Genomic DNA, 16,052 nt, shown 5'->3' with positions numbered 1-16,052 from the left:
GCCAGTTAATTTAATTACACATTTGTTAAATATTTCCTCATGATTCAATTTAGGTTATGCAATTTTGGCAGAAATATCATAGACTTGACATGCTATTCAGTGTGAGATTGATTTGTCCCACTACTGTTGATGTTCACTTTTGTCACTTGGCTAGGATGATGAGGTCAGTTTAAATTATTTTTTACTTATTAAATAAATATCATATTTAATGCATGTTTCTTAGAGAGGTACTTTGAGATTATGAAAATATACTGTTCTTTATCAAACCTTTCACCCACTGGTTTTAGTATCCACTGATGAGTCCTCTTTTAAATTTATTATTTAATTGAAGGATGCGGAGTAGGAAAAAAGTTGAACAATTAGGTTCCAAATGAATTTCTCTTTAAAAGACGGATGGGCAAGAAGTTTGTTCTTCTCTAGGATATGGCTTCATCTTGTGGGCCACCTGTTTTTTGAGTTACTTCCAGCGTTTCTTAACTATGCCCCACCTTGGATCTACTCAATCAAAATAGGGAGGGTGGGGAATGGGAATCTTCATTTTTAAGAGGGCCCCAGGTGGTCCTCACATATAAAGAAACACTAATAAGAGAGTCAAGTGACCTTTGGTTGAAAGATCTGCCTAACCATTGCAAATTGTGGACAAAAGATACAGATGTTGCATTTAATGTAAAAGCTTATAAATACTATATCAGACATGCTATTGAGACAGGATGGATTTATTCAGTTTAGAATGCTCACATTCTGCCCCCAAATAGATGAATGTGTAGCACACCATTCAGGCAGAAGCCTGCCCTCCTCTACATAATCCAACAAGGGAAGTGGACAAAAAGATATCTTTCTCTGTAGCTCTAAGGTCTCCACCCACAGTCTACACTTTTTATTTCGCTTGGTTAGTATCAAAGCACAGAGCACTTCAGTCCTACCTACTTTAGTCTGAGCCTCCCATCTTCAGCTCCTTATTTCCTCTGCAGCAAACACACTGTTCTATACATTGAGTTGCTAGGTTCTTTGTCTCTTGTAAGCTGCTGTGAATCACGAAAGAATAATTCTCTTTGTATATAACACCTTTTTAGTGCTGTTTTGCCTTGGAAAATTTATCTGAACCATGATCCCAAACCTGTTACTTTTGGCCACTTTTATTATCATTGCTGGTACGAACAGGCATCCTATGAACCTTTCACAATTACAGTCCTATTTCAAATCTCCCCCAAGTGCCATAACTTTGCTCAGGTGGATTTATTAACTGCTCTTTAATCAGTTCAAACCTAAATCTCGTGAGTAAAATGCAGTCTGGGCTTCCTCAGTTAATATTAATGCCTTTCCCTATCCAAGCTGTTTTGTAATTCAACCATAAGGTATTTCATTGCAAAGAAATTACCTACTGAAAATCATAGTTTTTCCTGGTTTGAGGTAGATTTTTTTTTTGAGGCACTATTTATTTAATATGGCAGACACATAGCATTGAATTATTTTTCACTTGAAGACCATTTTTCATAATTCTGAATGGAAGTATTGTCATTTTTAATCAAAACATAAAGGATGGAAGTATAGGGAAAACCTCTTTAGAATACGAAGATAACAACTTGGAACTCACACAAAAAATATGCCATTTCTTGAGTTTTAATCAAAGAACAGAATGATGGAACAGATAGCAAAAGTAGTCTGGTTAAAAAATTTTTGTACTGAACTGAGTGTTTATTAGTACATTAATGGGTTCTTTTATTGGTTTTATATACATGTGTCATGTCATTTTGACACATTTTGACACAGCTGATTTTACTGGCATAAACAGATGATCTGGAAGGCTAAGTAACTTTCCCTAACATTAGAAACAGTCACATCAGTGTAACTCTAAAATTATGTCTCTTTTTTTCCTGTTATCCTACTCACATTAGGTACAGAAAATATGTCCTTGGTGAAGTCAAATATTAGTATAAATCTCAACTTATTAGGTTAAAGTAACAGAAAATTTACATTTTCTTAACTTCTAGTGAAAAAGAGTTATTGTTAGATTTCCCTTTGCATCAAAGACAAAAGACAATTCTTCACAAATGAAATATTTTCCATTTCTTGCACAGGTGATTGTGATGAAAAAATTCTATTTCTTGCAAAGATTTGTAAGCTTAAAAACTCTATGTGGTTTGAGTTATATTGGCAAACCCAAGTACTTAAATTGGTTTTTTTCCTACTTTGATGAATAAGAGCAATGCTAGCAAAACCAAATGAAGTAGGAAGGTTTTAATTATTTTGCTTGTATTATATAATGGTCCATTATTTTGAGGCATTGGCAATTTGTCAGTCTTGGTTGTATATATGATCAGGCATATGCACGCCTACTACTTGTGCACCAAGATATCCATTTCCTTTCTTTCCTCCCCATCCCTCCTGATGCTGTCCTGCTTGTCTCTTCTTGTCTACTTCCCTCCCATTTACATTTCTTGTTTCTCACTATGCTCTGCATTATATTTCTGGTTTTCTCAGTCGACGCTTAGAAATCAACACCCACCAAAATTCATTGTGCATTGAGCCCACTCCAAATACCTTCATCTCCTTTCAAGTGCATATATATTTGTCACTTTGCCAGGACTTGGCAAATGAAAGATAGTAGTGTTTTCAATTGCAACAAAAATACTGATTCACTTCACGTTTTTCTAATTATATCAGAACGTTCCAAGATAAACTAAGGAAAGAAAAAAGTCACCTTTTCACTTTGAGGATTGAAAGTCTTTCAAATAAAATACATTTGTGTTACTGAGAAAGAAGCAGTAATACAAAAGAAAAACTATTTTCTAGGCATTCCTTGTATTTTATTTTTAAAACATTTTTCCAGATTATAAAAGCAATTCAATAGAGTCTTTGGAATTATGGAAAAGTATACTGAATAAAATAAAAATTTACCTGCCATTCTATGAAAGAGAAAATTACACTTTTATTTAAGATTTATTTCTTTTCTCTAGTTAGTTCCCAGTTACCTCTCAGAGTTGTCAGCTAAAAAATCAAGGGATTGCTCCTTATTGCCTTTTCTCAACCCAGCTAGCTTATGTCTCCTGTTATATGTTATCATAATTCTCTGTGTTCCTCAATCATAACATAGGAACACTTTCGGTATGGTGGCTTATTTATTATCTATCTCCACCTGAGTACAGACTCTGAGTTGTCTGCTGTGGTAGCCCAGCAATGAGCAAAAGGAACAAATAAATATAAGTGGATGATACTATATTATTTTTACAATCTGTTTTAATATTAACATATTGTGAGCACTTTCCCTTATTATTAAATATTTTCTGAAACTATATACTACATATCTATACTTATATGTATATCTGTAAGTAGATACAGATGTAGATGTTTTCCATTTTATGTAGTCAAATAAAATTTTTTCTTGATGGATTCCATCTATATTTTTATGCGTTAGAAAGATTTACACATATGTTTACCAACAGTTTCCCCAGTATTTTATGGGTTTGTTATTTATATTTAAGCTTTAATTCTCCTAGAATTGTTTTTTAAAACTTCTTGTTATGAAAATATAGAAGAATAGTATAATGAGCTCTTATGCACATTATAACCCAGATTCACAATTGTAAATTTCTGGTCAATCCTGTTACGTTTATACCTCTACCCACTTCTCTCCTCTTAATTATTCTGAGGTGAATTCCAGACTTCTTATTCATGTGCAAATATTTCTTTTTTATGTATCTATGGAAGGCAAAGGCTCTTTAAAACAATATAACAACAGAGTTGTCACATCCAAAACAATGAATTATTTCTTCTAATATAACTTTTTAATGTAACAAATGAAATGGAAATTGCTACTGTTCCCTCTGGATTCTTAGTATTGGTCTGATCACCAAGTTTTGAATGATTTATCCTTTTCAGTGTTGTTTTATCTTTCTCTTTCAGGAATCTCAGCAGAAGGGACCACCTTTCTTTGTCTTTCGGCCTGGCCTGGGGTTCACACATTAGGCTATATTAATTCTTTGCCTTCTTCCCATTTATTTCTGCTGTCTTCCAGTTGGTATGCATCGTTTTTAACTAATCTGGGGGCTTGGAGCTTCTTTGGAATGCTTTTAATAAGCTTCTACCTACTTGCTTTATGCTGTATGAGGTGAATTCTAAGTTGAGCCATTCTCTCCTCTACCAAGGTCAACATTCTTCTCAATACAGAATCTTCCAAAGTAGGAAAGTTTAGTTCGGATCTTCCAGTTTCCTTCACAGCTTCCTCTACATGACACAGTTTTCTCAGGAGGAGGAAATACAGATTGTACCTCACTGACTTTCTTCAGGTTCATCTGCATTTTAACATACATTCTTCAGCGCTTCTTGTTTGAGGCTGCATTTTTCCTTCACTTCTCTATCAGATGCAGGCTTTCCCCTGTATGAATATTCTGCTGTCCATTTTAATAGAGTCTTGGCGTAGGGAGCTGGATATCTGAAACCCCATGGATGTTATTAGGGAGCCCCAGATAGACTTTCTTGGGAGAAAATACCATAAGGATTATTTCTGCAGAGGTCAAAGGCTAGTAAGTGTCCAATAATTCAAGAAGCTTCAAGCCTTTACTTATCTCGTTAAGAAGCACGTTTGGCAACTTCGTAAAAAGAGCTAAAATAGCACTCTGAGATCCAGTAATGATTTACATTAAGAAGTGGAATGCCACCTCTGCTTCAACCTAAAATAACTGACTTCTTGTTTTGCTCCTGTTCTACCCCTATAAAACTTCCCTTTTCACCTGGTTTTAGATTCAAATTCTTTGCAAGTTAAGTTATACCCACAGACTCTAGCCTTTGATATGCAGAGGCTACTGAGACTTGCAAGAAAGTGAACACAATCAAAATTGGAAAGACAATTTTATTTTCGTATCCCCTCTATTTTAGCTATGTGGCCTCGAGCAAATCACTTCTCCTCCTTCAAATTCAGGGTCGTTAACTTTAAAATGGCTTAATGATTGTTTTATTCACAGGATGGTTGTGAAGATGAAAAGATAAAATAAATACAAAAGTTTTAGTAAGAGTAAAACATATACTAATATTAGTTTCTATTGTAAGTATTTTATAAATTAAGATGGTTAATAATAGCTGGTCATTATTGTAAGATTTAAGATGTATAGATAGAAGAATAGAGTCATTCACTAATCTTTTTCTGTGGGAGCCACTGGCCTACTTAATTTCTGAACTCACTTGCAGTTTTCAAATTCTTTAATGCTGTAAACTAGAGCTATATTAAGGCTAATGGGATTCTTCTATAGTTTTCTCAGGTGAACTGTTAGTTACCACAGATACTGTCTTTCTGAGACTTGAACTAGATAATTGTAAGTTCGGCTCCTTGGGAAACAGACTCTGAGGAGAGATTTGCACAGACTGTTTATTGGAGAGTTCTCTTGGTGACAATATCCTGAGGGGTGAGGGAAGCAGTTTGAACAGAGGGGGATGTGGAGCCCAGACGCACTCACAACAAAGGCTTCAGTCTATCTTGGTGGAGCCTTTGAGCTTCTGAATTGTTCTGCCCTGAGGCAAAGGAACTTGACCTTTGTATTTTCCTCATCCACCGCCTCTTTCCCGCACTGCCCCCAACCTTCACAGAGGAGGAGAGTGACCCCATTGGAGGTGGTGCTCTTTGGCCAAGGGCTCAGGTGTGAGTTGTCAGCCACCATATTCCCAGCACCTGGAGGTTTGAATGCTTCCATCTTGAAGGAAGATCTGACAGCGAAGCACTCCATTCACTACGACTGTGTGTGTCTTTGAAACATTGGTCTCTGTTACTGGGGCCCCAATTTCCCTAGCATGTAGCGTATATATAAGCTTAGACAAAGTAAGTCCACCATTCTGAGTCTGAAGTTTCCACATCTAAAGTACAATTCTCACTGCTTTTCTTTTTTTCTTTTTTCTTTTGAGGATTAAATGAACTACCACTCATGTTCTAGATAAGGCAAGTTGCAAGTGCAAGTGCGTCATGGTCCCCTCTTGTGGGAATGAAAGTCTGGAGACATGACTTTGGGGTTCTAGAATATGAGAATTTATAATGCTGGATTGTAAAACATTCTGATCTGATTGCTAGGTCAGAGTGGTTGAAAAGGTTCCTCTTTGCTTGGGTTTGAATAATTTCAAAGGAACACCTTGTTGCCAGAGAACACCTTTTTGGAATTAGACTGGATTTCTAATTTGAGTTTAAAAGAAAAAGATCACTGCATGGCTTGTTAGCCCTTCAATGATTTAATTGATGTTCCAATTATGTCTTTTGTTCAGTAGTTCAATGAGATGAGGAGGGGTACTGGAAATTTAGTGAGGGTGAGCATTATTTGAATTGCCTCAACTCAATCTCTGATTATGTAAACTGTCTGAATTCCTTCAAGGGAGGTGAGATAAAAATTAACACCTAAATGAGGACCTCCTCCTGAGAGATCAAAGTACCAAATGGCCCCACAATCTCTATGCCTGCTACTTGGAAAGACCTGTGTTCTCCTCTAGATTCTCTGCCCAAATCAAATGTATCCCTGATCTTGTAGTTATCTTGTCTCAATTGGAAGACATCAAAACAATCCTGGATGGTTGCTTTCAGATCTTCGAGCTTAGTTATAACACAGTCTCATGTATGTAGCTGTGTTAATGTCATACCAGTTAACAAGCATGCCGCTTTGAATGCAAAAGCAACTAGCTTGCATCTAATTACTAAAGTATTTTTCTAGAAGAAATCCGTTCCAATGGGAAGATTATCCATTGAGGAGTTCTCTTAACTTGGAGGGAAGACTTTCAATTATAAATCCATTCAAATATATTTATGGGCTTCAATTCTTCCTCTTTGAAGGGACAGGGGCCAAGGTCAGCCATATACCTGAGTGCCGCCAATAGATGGCCACCTACTTCCAGAGTTGCAGACAACTGTCAGGATCTAAAACACCTACATTTTCTAAGGTTGGGGTGTGTGTTAAATAGAGTCCTTTGTTACAATGTAAATACCTATAGATAAGAGTACAAAAAACACTTTTCCAGTAATAACCTTGGTATAAATCTGTTAAATTTTTTTTTTTCAGCCAAAAAACTAGCTCAGAGCAAGTTTTGAATATAGAGACAGAGCACAGATAAGAGCAAAATAAAAGCTGCTGGAGACTCCCTTTTTAAAAATATAATTTCAACTGTTCAAAAATTTGTGTGCTATTGTGAAAAGAGCATTGCATTAGAATTGGGATGTCTGACTTCTAGAAGGATCTCTGCTTATGTAACTGTGGGGACAGAGTCCCAGAGAGCAGTTTCCAGGCTCTGGAGCTCACATGGAAAGGTGCTGGCTCGAGTAGCAGATGGCCATCAGGTGTGACTAGTTGGCCATCAACTGTAACCAGTTCCCCATTAGCCACTAATATAACTGCCACAGCTACTCTAGGAGGTTGGTTTGTTGGCAGAGAAGCAGATGGCAGATTAGAGCTAGCAAGTGGGGTTGGCAAGCATGGATGGCGGATTGCGGATCATGTGGATCCTACTTCCTGTGTCTCACCTGGCCACCAGCGGGACTGGGGTGCCGGAACACCCCTTGTTTGGGTACTGGCGGATGTCTGCTTCTTATATCTCCAACCCAGCCACCAGTGAGAATATAGTGGTATGACTCCCCTATCTATGGCTCCTTTGATTCTGTGTTCATATCCTGTGTTCTGGTGTGGGGCGTGGGACCAGAGACCCCACATGACAGTAATTTTGACAAAAGTGCTTATTCTTTCTATGTCCACATTTCTTGTGTTAAAATACAGGACTTGGGTTTAGATCAGGACTCAATAAACTTTTCCTATAAGGGCGAGATAGTAAATATTTTCAGCTTTGGGGGCCAGATTGTCTCTCATGTAACTACTCAACTCTGTCCCTGTAGCAAGACAGTAGCTGTAGACAATAGGTAAATGAATGTGTGTAACTGTGTTCCCATATAACTGTATTTACAAAAACCCACAGCTGGCTGGATTTGGCCTAGGGTCTGTACTGGCTGACTGTGCACTAGATAATAGTTCCTAAACCTGAGTGATTGTTGGAATTCCTGAAAGTATTGCTACCAAACCCAAGTTCTTGTGTGTGATACTTCGAAAGCCCAAATCAAAATGTCAGAGTTTGGAGTAAGGAAATGTTTATTGATTGAGAAAGCACCAACCAAGAAGATGGGAAACCTAATGGTTCCTCAAATCTATCTTGATTGCTGGACTAGGTTAAGGGTTTTTAAGGGATTAAGAGGAACTAGTATGAAGAAGTGCTGGTGAGGCAACTTTAATTGGAAGACCTTGGAACTTAGCCATTTATGGTAAAGGGACATCCACACTAGATCTTCCTGGACAATGGACCCTTTGCTTCTAAAAGGGTTCCAGTGTTCAAGTTCTGGTTATGTGCTGGTCTTTTGGTTCTGTTGTGGGTTGCAGGGGCAGAGATGAGATTTTGGTTTCTTGTGCAGCTGGAGATCAACGTTCGCTCCTCTGTGCATTCTTCAGCTGCGTGATTTCCAATTTTGGTCTGTTGTTTCTGAAAATCAACTCGGTATCTCATTAGACAAGATACGACCATTTTGAGCTGGTTCTGTGGTGCCAATATCCGGTATCTACTTTCAGGCATCACATTGTATTATGACTACAGTCAGAAGCAAAAATCTCAGTTGCCTTCAGCAATAAGCATTTATTTATCACATGTCTGTGACTCCACCAAGATGGTCCTGCTGGTCTTAGCTGTGCTTGTTCACACGTGTTCAGCTCTCGGGGGTTACTGATCTGGGTTACAGCACCTAGGGCAGCTCTGCCTACTGCTGCAGATGTGGAGGGCACACTGGGATGGTTCTCTTCTACATAAGTTCCTTCTGGGGTATTCTGAAGTGACCACAGAAACTCTCTCTGGATCAATGGTACAGACACAAAAGTGTAAATGTAAACATGTGAGATTTCTTAAAGGCCTGCATTTGAAATTGACACAATGACAGTGTCACTTCTGCCCATATGTCATGGTCCAAAGCAGGTCATATGAACTGGCCCAAAGTCAAAGGGTGGAGAAGTATATTCTACCCATGATGAGGTCATGGAAAGGGTGTGGAGAGAGGGTCATTCAACCAATCAAACTGGAATTTTAAAAAATTTTTAAATCACACTTTTGGGCCCCATTGCCAGAGGTTCTGATTCAGCAGGACCCTGGGTGAGTTTAAAAATATGTAGGTGCTCAACCATTTTGATGATCAGCCTTCGTAGAAAACCACTTGATTAGAGCCTTTCTCAGGCCACTTGCAACTCCATTTCATTTGATTCTGTGAAATGAAGTTTCAATTTTTTTTAAAGTATACTTTGTTCTCAGAAAGCTTTTAAGAAACATTTCATAGCCAGTCTCAGCAGTCATTTGGTGTTTCAGGACCACAAAGCAGGCTGACCAGGGTCTTGATGGAAAATCTGCGGTTCGCCTCTCACAGAGCTCTGACCTGCTTTACCCTTTGCCCACTCCTCCTTGTCTTCCCCAGACCTCTCCTGTTGGGACCCACTTATCAGGTGCTCATGGAGGGAAGCTGATGATCGCCATCAGTGGCACAGCTGGACTAAAACCAACTCATTTCACACTGCAGTGGCTGGTAATCAAATGGTACTACATGCTTTATTAATTTGTAATCACCCTATCCCCCTCCCTTTTCTTTTACTCATAGGTCACTTAAAAATTCCTTGATTGTGCAACCGTGGGGAGTAATCCTTCCCCCAAATATGTGGCACTTTCATTATGCAATTGCTAAATTCAGCATTTTGGGGGCATTTCTTATAAATATTTAATGCTGCATTTTAAAATTTATATTTGGGGTGATTTTTCTTTTCTCGTTTGAAAGAAGCTTTTCATTGTGGCATAATGGCTGGTCCTGTCACCATCAATATCTGTGGGTCAACAGGATATTAACTGGCGGCAATGTTAGGTCCCTGTTAAGTTGCAGCTGTGGTTAGGAGAAACATGGATGTCCGGAAAAGCTCTTTCATGAAAGCTGATGTCAGCATGTCATTGCCAACCACAGAAGAATTATCTTTGTCATTTGGCTTGCTAAAGCAATATGAATTTCTTTTAAAAATCCATACATTTAAATTGCCAGCATATGATTTATGCAACACCAGAATTTGTCAGCTGGTTTAAGCCAACATAGAGACTTATGTAGACAGTGGGTAGGAATAAAATGCAATACAGAATCCAGAAGTACTTTAAAAAAAAATATTACTCATTTTTATTAGTATATTATATTTATATAGAAACTTTCATGTACCAAGAAACTCCTTTAAAACTATTTAATGAATCTTACTAATACCACCCAGGATAATTGTACATCACCCCCAGAGATGGCTTAGGCCATGTGTTATGTTGATATTTTTTTAAGAGACAAGTAAAAAGAAATCATATTGTCTTTAATCGCATCGATTGGTTTGGGAATGGTTTCAATGTGGGAGGAAAAGAATCCACAAAACCCACACCATCAGAAATCATTTAAAAGATAAGAAATGAATAATAGAGGGCTTTGATCTTATAGGTGTCAGCAAACATTTTTTTGCAAAGGGCCAGAGAGTAATATTTTCACCTTTGTGGGCCATCTGATCTCTGTTGCAGCTATTCAAATCTGCCATTGTAGCATGAAAGCAACTGTAGACAATACATAAACAAACGATTTTTTCTCAAGTCCAGTCAAATTTTATTTATAAAAACAGGCAATGATACACACCAACTAAAAGAGATTACAAAAAATCCAACTATATATTGTCTATAAGAAACCTATTTTAAATATAAATATACAGATAGATGAAAAGTTAGACAGTTGAAGTTAACACTAATCAAAATAAATGAGAGTTGCTACATTAATTCCAGACAAAACAGGCTTCAGAACAAGAAAAATTATGAGATAAAGAGGGCCATTATAAAATGCAAATCAAAACCACAGTGAAATACCACCTCACACCTTTTAGAATGGCTATTACAAATAAGACAAGAAATAGCACGTGTTGGAGGCAAGTAGAGCCAAACAAAACCTCGCACACTGCTGATGGGAATGTACAGCTACTATGGAAAACATCATGGAGGTTCCTCAAAAATTAAGACTAGAGCTACCATATGACTCACCAATCCCTCTTCTGGGTATCAACCCCCCAAATTTGAAAACATTTATTCATAAAGATATATATACCCCTATGTTCATACCAACATTATACATGGTAGCTGAAACATGGAAACAACCTAAGCGTTCTTCAATGGATGATTGGATAAAGAAGATATAGTGCATATATACAATGGAAAACTAATTAGCCATAAGAAAGGATGAAATACTGCCATTTGTGACAACATGGATGGATCTTGAGAGTATCATGCTAAGTGAAATAAGTCAGATTGAAAAGGGCAAGAACCATATGATTTCACTCATATGTGGGATATAAAACTGAAAGCAAGAAACAAATTCATAGACACAGACCACAGAATGGTGGTTACCAGAGAGGAAGCAGGTGGGAGGAGGATGAATAGCATAAAAGAGATCAAATATATGGTGACGAAGGAAGACTAGACTCTGGGTGGTGAACACACAATGCAATATACAGGTGATGTATTATAGGACTGTACACTGGAAACTTACATAATGTTATTAACCTATGTCACCCCAAAATTTTTAATAAAAAGAGGACCATTGAATAATTATAAAGAGGCCAATTCTCCAAGAAGACAAAATAATCCTTAAGGCATATGTGTCGAAAAACAGCATCAAATGTATATGAGGTAAAAACTGATAGAATTGCAAGGAGAGATAGACAAATTTATAGGTAAAGCTGGGGAATTGAACACCCTCCTGTCAGTAACTGACAGATACAGTAGACAGAAATCCAGTAATGACATAGCTGAACTGAACATCACCATCAATCAATTGGATTTAATTGATATTTATAGCTTGTTTTATCCAACAACAGCAGAATACTCATTTTTCTCACGTTCACATGGAACATTCACCAAGATAGACCACATTCTGGCCTATGAAATACATTTTACCAAATTTAAAATCATACAAAGCATGTTCTCAGACCACAGTGCAATTATACTAGAAATCAATAACAGATGGATAGCTGGAAAGTGCAAAAATATTTAGAGATTAAACAACACACTTCTAGATAACACATGGGTCAAAGAAGAAGTCTCAAGAGAAGTTTTAAAATATTTTGAACTAAATTAAAATGAAAATACAATTTATCAAAATTTCTGAGATGCAGCAAAAGCAATGCTCAGAGGGAAATTTATAGCATTGAATGCATATGTTAGATAGAAGAACTATATAAAATAAAAAAGAGGCAGTGTACTAATTTAACCCATGGGCCATAGATTGTTGACTCCGATCTAAAATGTGATCAATTTGATTCTAAAATAAGCTGAATTATTTCTCTCCACTCCAGGTTTGTAAACTATAGAAAGCCATTGCAAACCACTGGGCCATCTATCAAAAATGGAATAGCAAGAGCAATTAGAGAAAATAAGTACTTTGTTGTAACTATGAGAAAGCCCCTCAGCATGCGTCCTATGGATGACTGGCATTAGTAACACCCCAAGCAGCCCAGCTCTTACCACTTCATCTAGCCCTCCTCTGAACCTATATTTCTAACTGACAGCCCCTTCTCTCCAACAGTCTCAAACTGGTCTTCCCTCTTGCCTGCCTGCAATTTATATTTTTACAAGAGTCAGAATGATCTTCAAAAAATAATTCACCTGTTTAAAATTCTTTATGTTTTTCCCACTGACTTTAGAATAAAATTTATTTTTTATAGTACCAATACCTGCAAAGCCTGGTGTGATCTAGTGCTGTCCTCTCTTCCTAACTTAATCTCATCCTCTTTTCCCCATTCACTTGTTATTCCCCCAGAACATAGAATGCCAAGCACTTTCCTTTGATGCATTGGGAAGCTCCAGTTCCCTAGAAGGCATCTCCCTGTCCCTATCTCTTCTAGAAAATTTTTCCTAGGGTTAGTTTTCTATGGCTGTTGTAACAAATTATCATAGACTATGTGGCGTAAAATAACAAAATTAATTTTCTTATAGTTCTGGATGCCAGAACCCCAAAGTCACTAGTTCTACTAGACTGAAGTCAAGGAGTTAGCAGGATTCACTGCTTCTGGAGGCTCCAAAGGGAGGAGCAGTGTTTTTGGCTTTTTCAGTGTCTGCTGTCTGCCTGTATTCCTTGGCTTGTGGCCCCTTCTAACATCTTCAAAGCACATCATCTAATCTCTGTTTCTGTCATCATATCACCTTCTCCTTTGACTCTGAATGCTCCTTTTATAAGGACACTGGTGATTACATATAGGGTCCATCCAGATAATCACCTCATCTCAAGACCCTTAACTCAATTACAAAGTCCCATTAGCATGTAAGGTAACATTCACAGGTTCTGGACATTAGGATATGGACACATCTGGGGACATTATTCAGCCTATGAGATATTCATCTTCCAGATCTTGGTTTCTATATCTTTCCCCCAGGGAGAGCAGCCTGACCCTCCAATCTCCGTGAGCTCTCTCAGGTTGTCTCTTTCATTAAAACCTCTTTTTGTATTTCATCTCAGTTACCTTTCAGTTTAACACCTGCCTCCTTCACCAGACTTTAAGCCAGAAGAGGTCAGAGAGCATGTCTGTTTTATCTATCATTGTTGAATAAATAACCTGATAATAGTGGTTCATCTTCATGTTTACCCCAAAAGGGCATAGCTTGGTTTTCTTAAGCAACTTAAATTATGATATGACATTTGAAGTAATGTTTTTGTTGTTGTTGTTGTTGTTTGTTTAGCTAATTCATTATTTTCTGAGTGTTTTCTTTTAGAACAGGCTAAGGGAAAGCATTTTTAGGAAAAATTTCTTTCTGATAAGAGAACCCCCCCAAAAAAAATCCACCCAAAATTAAAAATCCTGTTAGCTCCTAAATCAGTTATCAAATGCTTTCACATTTAATACACCCTGTCCTGTTCTCAAAGAAATAGAAACTGTAGAAACTATAACAATAATTTTTATCAGTTATATTTTTATATTTGTATTGAAGTATATATAACATACAATAAAATATGCGACTATTAAGTATTCACCATTCACATTTTAATTAACAACTGAATGCTTGAAAGCTAGGTCTTTGGCAGATCTACACAAACAAAATATAAATGCCCTTCAATTTTTAATTTCTTTTTTATGGCTTTAAGCATTATACCTGTTTATGGTAAAAAATGTGAAATAGGGAAAACCCAAGTAGGAAAACAAAAACCACAAAGAAACCCACCACCCAGTAATCATCAGTCTTAATCCTGAGTGTCTAGACATCATTTCTAGTTCTTTCTATGGCCTGTCTCCTCATTTACCTCAAGTAGGTCTGTCCAATCTCAGTTATAAACATTGTTTATATGTAAATGATCCCAAATCTCTTATCTCCTGTCTCTTATCTCTCCCTGGCTGGCAGACACTGGCAGCTCTGTTTGAATGTCCAGTAGATATCTCAAATATCACGTCACTGAAATAGAGCCTTTGACGTTCACTCCTTCTTATCTTCTTCCTAGTAAGTGTATCACCATGCACTTAGTGTCTCAGGCCAAAACCTAGGCTTTATTCTTGAAAAAAATGAGGATACCAAAAAATCATGAAGGTAATTTAAATCAGCGCAGAACTCTCATTAAACGAGTTAGAATTTAAAACCCCAGAAAACAATCAAATACTCAATATGTAAGAAGTCAGTGTCTGGTAAACGTCAGAGGATGGAGTGAAAGATGATTTTGCAGTGATGGTGATATGTTAAGTGGCTAAATATTTGGGGACAAGTGTAGATTCCTAGCTCTCTCTTTCTCTCTTTCCTACTCTTTCCCAAGTTTAAACTCTCTCAAACTGTGAATCTGAATGATTTCACCAGTTGTTTCTCAGTATGGGACACCTTATTGAATAGAGCATTCACATAAGCCTTTATAGGAACAGGCCAATCTTGATCTTTGGTTTTTGGGTCCAATGTCTCCAATCAGTTATTTGTAGCTGGGGCTGGATCGACTCCATGAGTATGTAACCTGTGCTGTCACATGGCCTCATGCTTAGAAAGGCCCACACCTGGTTTAACGTTTTGCTTTGGCTGTCTAGTAATTCTTAATAATTTCTGAACAAGGGTCTTTGTTCAATTTTTATTTTGCACTGAGTACCATAGATTATGTAGCCAATCATATTTTACTGAGAATGGTCAATAGGTGTTAAGGATCTTTTCAGAGATGGGCTGTGGTATACAGGGGTTTTCAGACTCTCAGAAATGGATAACATCACTTTAAGATATCTTGCTTGGATTCCCAGAAAGCCAGCACAAAAGTAGAACAAATAAATTAAAATTTACTAAATTTCTTTATAAGATTTATAATTGCTCTGCTAGTAAAAAATAACTAGTAATGCAAATAAAAGACAAATGAAAACCTTTATGGCATATATATCTTTTCTATGGTCATCCTGCAATATCTTTAAAATGTGAAATTTAACAACCCACCTATAAGAAATGGTCAAATTATATACATGATTGATTAACATCAGGGAATATAAAAGTAACATTAAGTAAACACATGAAAATATATTTAGCCTAGTTAACATGTAGAGAGGCCTAAATTTACATGACATACTATATTTACTTATAAAATTTATAGTATTTAAAAGTAACACTCAGTGTGGTCATCAGCAGAAAGAAGAGGGTTCTCTTATCTGCTAGGGGGAGAGCTAATTGGCAGAATCAGCTTGGTAATACCCATTTATTTTCTTAAAGTGTACATATTCTAGCAATGCTACTTCTAGGTATCCGTCTTAAAAAATAGTTACTTTTATATGCAATGATGTAACTATAAAGCTGTCTTTGAAGCATCATTGTATGTTTTTGAAAAATTGAGCCTACATGTACAGAATAACATAATACATCAGATACTTATATAGAGATGCATGTATTTATACACACAATAGACACAGTGTATAGAGAAATATATATTACAAATTTAAATAGTGGTTGGTAAGCTTATGAGTGAAATTGCATTTAAAAATTAAAAGTAGATATTATTTGAAGAAGTCAAA

At 36.9% G+C, this 16,052-nt stretch overlaps 1 protein-coding gene across 3 annotated transcripts in view; it reads left to right on the top strand.

Moving 5' to 3' along the window:
- LOC148758918 (uncharacterized) overlaps nucleotides 1-16,052 on the top strand; it is a 933,397-nt gene that overhangs the window by 253,647 nt on the left and 663,698 nt on the right. For 2 of the 3 annotated variants that reach the window (XR_016020438.1, XM_088796071.1), the window contains exon 2: nucleotides 9,461-9,579. The exons of the other annotated variant lie outside the window; for it this stretch is intronic. Coding sequence is in view for 1 of the 2 variants with exons in the window: in XM_088796071.1 (XP_088652197.1) it covers nucleotides 9,577-9,579 (3 nt within the window). In the remaining variant the exon portion in view is untranslated. The remainder of the gene's footprint in view (nucleotides 1-9,460; nucleotides 9,580-16,052) is intronic. 3 annotated transcript variants of the gene reach the window in all.

Source organism: Rhinolophus sinicus, chromosome 2 (genome assembly GCF_057876585.1).
Source record: "Rhinolophus sinicus isolate RSI-liver-muscle chromosome 2, RSI-T2T, whole genome shotgun sequence".
Taxonomy (NCBI): Eukaryota; Metazoa; Chordata; class Mammalia; order Chiroptera; family Rhinolophidae; genus Rhinolophus; species Rhinolophus sinicus.
Note: the sequence above shows the minus strand (reverse complement) of the source record. Positions and strands in the feature narration are given on the sequence as shown.